This window comes from Protomyctophum bolini (assembly GCF_963924005.1).
Source record: "Protomyctophum bolini genome assembly, chromosome: 19".
Lineage (NCBI taxonomy): Eukaryota > Metazoa > Chordata > Actinopteri > Myctophiformes > Myctophidae > Protomyctophum > Protomyctophum bolini.
This window is the reverse complement of record NC_137880.1, coordinates 23,614,615-23,624,637: the sequence shown is the minus strand read 5'-3', so window position 1 is coordinate 23,624,637 and position 10,023 is coordinate 23,614,615. Positions and strand designations below refer to the sequence as shown.

Below are 10,023 nucleotides of genomic sequence, written 5' to 3'. Positions count from 1 at the left end.
GGGTTGTTACTTGCTCTCCCATTGCCTAGATATAGCCTGAGACGAGGCAGCAAATCAGGACTAGGTCGTCACTATGACTAAGTCGTCAATAAATCCTGTCCTGTTGTAAGCCAGGTTTACACCAGCAAAAAACACACAAAAAGGTAGAACATGACGATAGATCAGCAATATCTCTTTCTCCTCTCTCTCTAGGTGGTCATCAACTACTCCATAGTGAAGGGCCTGAAGTACAACCAGGCCACGCCCACCTTCCACCAGTGGAGAGATGCCAGACAGGTGTACGGCCTCAACTTCGCCAGCAAGGAGGAGGCCACCACCTTCTCCAACGCCATGCTGTTTGCCCTCAACATCCTCAGCACGCAGGATGGAGGTAGGAGCATTAGCAACAACATATGCACACTCACTACTCAGCCACCATTTAGAGGGGGTATATGGCTTTATAGCCATTTAAGCCCCATACAGTATTTTGCCCTAATTGATACATTTTGTTGACTAAGACTAAAAGGCTAAAAGATTAAGGTTTTTGATATTTAGTCGACTAAGACAATTTCAGATGTCAGAATTTGCTGTCAAAATTAACACACCTACATAAAATTTCAGCTACATAAAATAATTACCTTTTTTTGTTAATGCAGTGTAGTGCCAGGGAAAATCCCTTTTAATGATCTCCATACTCAGCAATAAAGTTCTCCTGTGTTGTTGTTTTGAGAGTTCACTGCTCTCTGCAGAGGCACTTTGTTTGAGTTCACCACGCATGTGTAAATAAATACATATGAATTCTCTATGAATATGAAGTCTCCATCATCTTGTTGAGGGATTGTCCTAGCGGTGGAGAGATGAGGAGCAACATGGACTGTAAAGAAATCACACCCGTGTGAAGTGAGGGGCACTCTTACAAACTAGACACTATGACGTAAAATTCTCCATCCATTGTTAATGGGAATTTAATGTTTGCGTAGGACAAAAATGAGTGTTGCTCAAGAACTCTCTGACACCAACTCTGGGGGAGCCCAGGATCGAATAATAAGTGAAAAAAGGCAATCTAAAAGCTATTTTCACAAACCGAGTCAAACCTAATGTAATGCCTCAATCCTACAATTCCAAGTGCCTCTCAGGATGTGGGTTCAAATAGGATTATTTTGGGGGGTCACGTCACAGTCTGAAAATGTTGACAACCACTGGACGGCTACTTTTAACTGCTACTTTAAAATCACCCATTGGTTTATACAGACCCGTTTTCTCTGCTAATTCAAATCCGCCATCTTGTAACTTCTGGGTCCCGAAAAGCAACCAGAAATGAATGCTATTGGCTGGAAGGGGAGCGGGGGCGGGTCTTCACTCTGTAGAGCCAGCAGAAGCCCTAGAGACGCAAACTCGGCTTTGTCATCAATTAAAATAATAGGCCTAATAATGGGACCATAATTTACAAAAAACGCATATATCATGGTAATTGAAAGAAGACTTTAAACCAAGCAACTGAACTGTATTACTAAGGTAATACAATCAAGCATAAAGTCCAGGTGAAATGTCCATTGTAATCGATGGCATGGTAATCCTTCTGCATGCAGCAGGAGAGGAAGAAATAATGAGAACCGCAGGGATTTTGACAATTTGCCACCTGATTGAAACAGACTGATATTTAAGTGGGTAATCTTCATACGAAGATCAATCTGATGGTATTGATCCCGGCATGTGGTATTATGGTCTGTCCACTAACCACCTCTACTGGATGCTTTAGCAAATCACTGTTGATTATCTCCATATTCAAACTTTTTGTGTGTGTGTGTGTGTGTGTGTGTGTGTGTGTGTGTGTGTGTGTGTGTGTGTGTGCGTATGTGTGTGTGTGCGTGTGTGCGTGTGTGTGTCCATCTCCGTAAATGAATGTCCTACTTGAACATACAATATTAGCAGATCCACTTCGCGTCATGTTTTTCGAGCTTGTAGATCGGCTACTTTTAATTGCTACTAAAATTGTAATCCTGAAAAGTTCCAAATGAATGCAGGCATGGTCCCTTCGTAGATTGGCAAGTTCAGACTCCACTAAAAACAAATTAGGCCAATGTCAGATTTGATTTGACAACTTATAGAAATTGATCTAAGGCTAATTTGGTTTAAATCATCCAAATTGTCTATTTGAAGCCTTGCTTCAAAATGGTAAATGGTGCATTTATATAGCGTATTTATCCAAAGCGCTTTACATAGATGTGCATTACATTCATAACCTGACTCTGCCAGATGGGGGCGGTATTGGGTAACCATGTTCACCAACACAGCATCCATCTGAGACAACACCAAACCGCTCCCGGTTCGAACCAATCAGCGTGAGCTAAGGGCGGGATATGTGCGAAACCGGATGTCTGGGGAACATGGTTACTCAATATGATTGGTTGTGTTTGCACGCCCACACGGTGATAGACAGACGGTCCCATCCAATCATCTTGAAAAAAAGGAACAGCCCCGTCATCGAAATGGCTCCCGAGATCCCAGATCCCAATAAGCTGTGAAACAAAGTGTAGCAACTAGCAAGCTTCTTGGATCTGGCAGCGTCAGGTTATTACATTCACCCATTCACACACACATTCACAGACTGATGGCAGAGGAAACCATGCAAGAGACCAACCTGCACGGGACCAATTAGGGGTTTAGACTTTAGAGTCTTGCTCAAGGACACTTCGACACTAACTCTGGGGGAGCCCGGGTTCGAACTGGGAACCTCACGGTTTTCCCATCCGGCCATTCTACTGGATACTCTACCCCTGAGCAACTGCCGCCCCAGCAATCCAAAAACCTAAAAATAATGAACAATACAGGGAGTTGTTTTCTTATGTGGGGAGGGTTATCGTGTCCCGGCAGGCTTTCAGCTAATGGAACGTTTAAGTGACCGTTTAATGTCACCAGCCACAGACCACTCTGCCTGTGACCTTTACCGCACCCATATATAACGTGGAAGCTCCCTGTCATGAATCAGTATTTGTACATTTACATGCACGGTCGGGTGCACAAACACACACACACACACACACACACACACACACACACACACACACACACACACACACACACACACACACACACACACACACACACACACACACACACACACACACACACACACACACACACACACACACACACACACACACACACACACACACGTGCATAATGTCTTTCTCCTGGCATGATTGATGCCAGGTGAAGAAAGTGAAGATGTGAAGATGAGGCTGTCTCCTTAAAAGCACTTTCTCCTCAATTCTAAAATGTTGCAGCTGCCCCCTCTAGTGGTGACAAGTCATAGCGGCACCACAGGCAACTTGTACAGCTCTAGTGTGAGGGGAATAAGCTGTTGAAATGATAAATACTGTTTATTTTTAGATTGTGTGTGTGTGTGTGTGTGCTTATTTATTCAGCATATTTTACAGCTAGTACAACCACAGACAGCTCATATCCATCACTACAAGCAATTCAAGCTACCGGTAATAGACATTACAGCCTTTTAATTCCTGGGAAGTTAACATGCTGAAATAGAATAGAATAGAAGCCATTGTTCTTGGAACATTTGATCCCATTTGAAATCTTTTTCTTTAATGACCAAACCTGCCTATTGATGACATCATTTCTGGACTGACAGAAATGATGACAGCTCAAACGGTTTTCTGAGAGAAAAATACTTGATTTGACTCCCATGTAAGTGGATGGGAATATTTAATCCACTAATAAATTCGTTATTAATTTATAAATTTTCACACAGGTCAATGCCTGTGTGAAAAGTGGGAGCGATTGGTGCAGGCAGTGAGGAGCTACGGCAGTGTTTCTGACACACATTGGGCCGGGGCACACCTTAGCGCACAGCCGCAGACAGAAGAAGCTGACGCCCAACGTCATTCAGGCTTTTTAGCTCCACCTCCTAGATTAAATTATTGTTAAACATCTGCATTACTTAATTCACAAGAAATCTACACACTTAAGAGTGTAGAAGATTATTATTTTGATCAAGATTTGCCTGTTATCTCTCCTAATGGTACCAACATCAATACAGCATGGAATTGTAGACAAAATCTTCCAATCCAACAAAATATTCTTTTTGGTTCTGAGAGGTTAAACAAATCTCATCAAATGGTGGTCCGTTGCTCAAATGGCGAATTGGTAATGGACATTAATATGAAAAGGGGTGAAAACCCCAGAAGTACGAAGTCGTTAATTTACAAAAACACACAAATGCTAGAATAAGGAGATAAGAGGTTTCTGGCCAACAGCGACAACTTTACTTTCCATCACCATGTGTCTCTATGTCTAATCGGCATTCAAATAAATGAACTAAGCTGCAGTTAACAACGTTGCATGGTGACCTGGGTTGAAACGCGAGAGGGTGTGTGTGTGGGGGGGGGGGGGGGGGGGGCGCTCTGCTCTGCTCCGTTCTGTGCGCGCCTGCTGCCGCGGTGCGTGTGTGTGTGTGTGTGTGTGTGTGTGTGGGGGGCGCTCTGCTCTGCTCCGCTCTGTGCGCGCCTGCTGCCGCGGTGCGTGTTACAGAGAGATGACATGTGATACTGTCACCAGTGGTGGAAAGTACTTTTACTTAGGCCTGGACGGTTAGCTCAACTGTCTGGGCACCAGTTGGCTGCTGAGCCAGCCTGATGGCGTGCTGCGGGTTCGACTCCCGATCCCAACAGGCCTTTGCCGCGTATCTACCCCCATTTTCGGCCATTTGAAAATACTGCACAAGCTCACAATGTGGCAACGCATTGTGAGCTTGTAGATCTGCCATTTTTAAAAGATTTCTTTCTCACATTTTATACATTTGAAAAGTTGTGGAATGTGACATTCTGCACAATGAGTACACTTTTACTTTTGGTACTTTTTGAAGCCAATACTTTTGTAGGCTACTTTTTCCTCAAGTACATCTTTGAATTCCAGACTTTTACATGTAAGAGAGTATTTCTATATTGCAGTATTGATACTTTTACTCAAGTAAAACATTTGAGTACTTTTCCCATCGCTGACTGAGTCACTGAGGAGGAGGAGACAGGCACAGCCCAGGACAGGTGAGAGAGAGAGAGAGAGAGAGGAGGTGATGGAGGAGGGTGGGTGGGGAGAGGAGGAGGAGGAAGGAGGAGGAAGGACAGGAACTAGCCCAGCAATGGTCTGCAGCCCGTGGATCTGTCAGTGCTTCTGTCTGTGCTACGGTCGATTCTTCCTCTTCACTATGTCATGTAGGTGCGTGTGTGTGTGTGTGTGTGTGTGTGTGTGTGTGTGTGTGTGTCAGTCCATGCATGTAATCTCTAGTATTGTAGTAAATGTGTGTGTACATGCATACATATATATATATTCACTATGTCATGTACCGTAAGTGCGTGTGTGTGTGTGTGTGTGCACGCGCGTACGTACACTGTGTGTGTGTGTTTGCATTGGAACATACTGTGTACGTTGCACACAATTTTACAGGTGTGGTGTTTTATCTTTAATTGTGTGTGTGTGTGTGTGTGTGTGTGTGTGTATTACTGTTTAATGTAGGCCTACGTCAGTGTGTGACGTCCATTGTCGTCCTGCGTGTGTGTGTGTGTCGTCGTGCTCAATACCGTGGTTGCATTTCGCTTTGTTAGGAAAGTGTGTGTGGCTTCCGTTGTTGTGTGAGACCCGTTGGTAGTTTCAAGGGTATTATTGGCGTCAATGAGTGTTGTTGTTGTTGTCGTCTAGTGCTGTACACCAGGGGTTTCCCAAACTTTATTAGCTCGAGACCCTAATAATAATAATAATAATAATAAAACTTTATTTGTATAGCACCTTTCATGACATGAAATGCAGCTCAAAGTGCTTTACAGAGAAATGGAGGATAAAAGAAAAGCATGGCAACAACATTAAAAACAAGCAGTAATGCAGTGAGGACATGAATAACAAAAAATAAAAAAAATAAAAGATCAATTAAAAGCAATGTTGTAGAAGTGGGTCTTGAGCTGAGCTTTAAAAATGTCTACAGAGGCTGCCTGACGAAGGTACAGTGGGAGCTTGTTCCATACCGACGGCCCGTAGAAGCAAAAAGCTGCTTCCCCGTGTTTTTTAGTTGCCATTTTTTTTGGCAAAGCGAGCAGGCCGGCAGTGGAAGACCTTAGGGGGCGGTTTGGGACATATTTAGGCAGGCAGTCATGTAGGTAGGAAGGTGCGAGACCATTGAGAGCTTTATAGACAAGTAAAAGAATTTTAAAATCAATCCTAAAAACAACCGGAAGCCAAAAAAAAAAAAAAAAAAGATACTATAATGGTCTCTGTCGGGTGGAAACCTCATTATGTCCAATCTGTCGATCTGCTACTTTCGATGTGTTTTGTGTGACGCTGCAGTAGGATCAAGTAGGGTGTTAATTTACAGAAAAACACACAAAGTTAGAATATGGAGATAAGAGGTTTCTGTCCAACAACGATTTTGTGGCTCCCCGCCTGGACCCAGGCTTATAATGCAATAAGTATTAATAACAACGTAAGCCCTATTTAAAGTCCTATAACAAGTGGGTGAAATTCTTTGTGGTACAAGCTCCATCATTTCAGTTTCAAGAAAGTTTGAAAGAGATTGAAGAAGAACGAAACTTAAAAACTGGACATTATATATCACATAGCAAGTTCTGTGCTATTTGAGAATTGCTATTGTGAGAACCATTTTCCTGGTCCTGAAAAGATTCAGAATTAGACATTTAGAAGTTAGGTTTATAGGGATAAGGGTTGATGGTAATGATGATTTATACTTTTTTAGCTTTGTGAGCTTGTAGACCTGCCATTTTGCAGCAATCTTTGGCCATTTCCCACAACGTCCTAAAATGTTGACGTCTTCACAAGTATAATAATACAATGTGTGTTTGCTACAGTAGTAGAGTAGAGTATGTGTTGAAGAACTGATAAGGTCTGCGTGTAGTGACAGTGTGACACACGAGTCAGGGTGCTCTGTTGTCCTGTGTGTGTGTGTGTGTGTGTGTGTGTGTGTGTGTGTGTACTGTGTAGTGACACGCGAGTCAGGGTGTTTTGTTGTTCAGTGTTATCTGGGTCTCTGTTACTTGATTGATGTCGGCCATCAACGCCGTTTGGTTTGGTTGCCACGGAGACACCTCAGGGCTTCCTCAGAGAAGCCTGAATTGGGAAACGGTCGTAGAGCTGCCGTGTGGAACGGACGGACAGACGACTTTCATTTAAAATAAAAAGCTTGGGTTGTCAGTTTCTTTTTTTTTCTTGCATCAAGTCAAGAGTTTGTAGGCCTACATCAATGAGTGTGTGTGTGTGTGTGTGTATGTGTGTGTGTGTGTGTGTGTGTGCATTTGATGTGACAGCTGGTCTGCAGGTGGAGGGTGAGCAGGCCAAAGTCTTGTTATACCACAGGAGAAAGATATACGGTGACACTGCATAACGTGTGTGTGTGTGTGTGTGTGTGTGTGTGTGTGTGTGTGTGTGTGTGTGTGTGTGTGTGTGTGTGTATGAGACATTATCCCAGTTGAACTGTGGTAACGTGAGCAGACAGGTCAGGTCTGATGAGCGATGCACTCCGACTGCTTCTGAAGCACCACTTGAACCACATGGGGGAACATTATAGCCAAAATATAGAAATCCAGAAAGTACGGTAATAATAATACCATAATAATAATACATACGAGGGGGATGAAGGTTGTCAATGTTGCAAAGCTGGAAAGAGGCAGTTTTTGTAATCTGGTGGAATGGGACTGGTAGAAGAGGGTTGGGGTCCAGGATGACACCAAGGTTGCGATAGGAAGTGTATTTCCATCTCAGCCTCACCTGGCAAATAACCTCTCTCTCTCTCTCTCTCTTCCCCCCCCCCCCCCCCCCTCCAGGTCCAGCTGTGCAGCGGCAGGTCCAGAATGGACCAACCACAGATGAGATTGAGGCTCAGAGAGCAAGGTAAAATACCACGAAGCAGCCATGAATGTGATCCGTGTGCTACAAAATGGAGAAATAGTAGTTTACCGGTAATTACCGGTAAGTAAGCTTTCATAATTTGAGAGTATGTACAGTAGTTCACAAAAAGTGGGCTGAGAAGCAAGTGGAGGGCAGTTTGAAGGGTAACAAGTCCTCTCCCCCTTCAAGTGATCACAGACAGTTTTATGTAGCATATTGCTATTCAGAATATTCAGATTCCCATTAGGAGGAAGGTAATCTCTCCAGACCGATTTGACTAACAAGCAGACCTGTTTCTACAAAAATAAAGCTGTTGGTTCCCTCAGAGGCAAAAACAAAGACGAAAACAAAATATATTTTTTCTTTTACCAAGGAGGCAATGGTAAACACGAACGTCGTCAGCTGCCAACCGCTTATTATATAATCCAGTTTGAGGTCTTTTTTGGTTGCAAAACAATAATAAAATAAAATAAAAAAGAGGAACCACATCAAAGCTTTCTGTTCAAACTGCCAGGACTTCAGTTTGGGGAAAATATAGGTTGTTTGGCTATTTTTAGAGATGTTCTGCCTTTTGCCGTTTGACTGTTGGTGAAAGTATTCGCTGGCTCGCCCACCTGTGTATAAATGCCTTCCTAGTCGCTGCCACCTATGACTCTGAGGAAGGCTTTAACTGACTGGTCTGGGGTGGGGGGCTGAGTAGAGGAAGAGACAGCATTAACTACATCAAGATGCCCTCAGCAACCACTTTTATTTTATACTCCCTGTCTCGCTTGCTCACTCACTTTCCTGTTCCTCCTCTCTCCCCGCGTATATCTATGACCTGACCAGACTGTCCTCCGAGACGCTAGGTTACTCCGTGGTGGGAAATAATAAACAAGTGCAAGAGAATGGCAGCTTGGCACGCGTGACAGTAAATTATACGTTTATTTTTTAAGAAAAGGCAAAGGCAAACGAATATTGTTATGCCGTTTGCTTTCTAATCTAATTATAGTAAAATAATACTATACTAAAAAAGATAATGAAGGCATGGGCCATGGCTCAGTGGTCCAGGCACCTTGGCTGGTAATCCAGTCTAGCAGTGTGCCAGACTGGCCCTTGCTGCATGTCTTCCCCCCATCTCTCTCCACATTTCCTGTCAGCCTGTCCCTCCATAAAATATATAAAATAAAGGTGAAAGTCACAACAAAACAAAAGATAATGATCAAGGGAAAAGATACCTTTTTACAGTACAATAATGTTTCAAGTTTCCATGTATACAAATAATTTAAACGGCATAAACAATATTAGTTGGCCTCTTCTACAAAAATAAAAGTTAGTGTTGTGCGTTCATTCTCTTGTATTATATTGTACTTGTATTATTTATTTCCCACCAAGGAGTAACCTCGCATCAGACTATCCAGCATATAGCTATCCACCTCGGAGGAAACTCTGGTAAGGCCAGCAGTCGTTCGGTAGGCCAATCAGAGGCAGGTGGGGCGTTACCATGTCTATGCTCGGACGTAGAATAGATATACGCACTCTCTCCCCACCTCTCCTCTCCTGTCTCCTTTTAAAATGTCAGATTAAAGCTGTATCTATCACCATAGAGGTGGATGAAAAAGACAGTTGAGTTATTGAACAACTACAAACGGGAAATACAGTATGTAGGAGGCAACACAAAAGCCTTAAAAAGAACACAAGGCCTGCAATAATGTTTTTGCTAAATCATGGTGGCAGATTCTAGTCAGTTTCATAATGGGTGTTAAGAGATTATGCCTGCAGGCCGTTTTGGTGACCCAGGATAATCTATGAGCTTTTGTGCCATTTTATTTTCCTACTATTACTGTATAGTACTCTCCCTTTCAGTCAGTCAGTCAGTCTGTCTCTCCCTCGCTGACACAACTAGGTCTTTGTTGTCCATGTATTTTTTATTTATTTTTTCTACATTGGTTTCAATCTGTTCAGTCTGTCACCATTCCAAAAGCCCAGGGTTTACATGGACAAATATGATGATGGTGATATACTTCCCTCGGTCTGTTATATAGAGCGGCGCAGTCCCTCCCCCTTTCAGAACAACAAGTGGCCCAGGAAATGAATCGCTATGCATTTTGACCATAGGCATTTCTTAAATTATTTATTTAAAGACCTTTTAAGCGTCAT

General features: G+C 43.0%; 1 protein-coding gene across 3 annotated transcripts in view; it reads left to right on the top strand.

The window, feature by feature from the left end:
* The window catches only part of evlb (Enah/Vasp-like b), a 65,599-nt gene that overhangs the window by 44,859 nt on the left and 10,717 nt on the right, over positions 1–10,023 (top strand). For all 3 annotated transcript variants that reach the window (XM_080791094.1, XM_080791093.1, XM_080791095.1), the window contains exons 3-4: positions 193–370; positions 7,821–7,887. In XM_080791094.1, the coding sequence (XP_080647220.1) occupies positions 193–370; positions 7,821–7,887 (245 nt within the window). The remainder of the gene's footprint in view (positions 1–192; positions 371–7,820; positions 7,888–10,023) is intronic.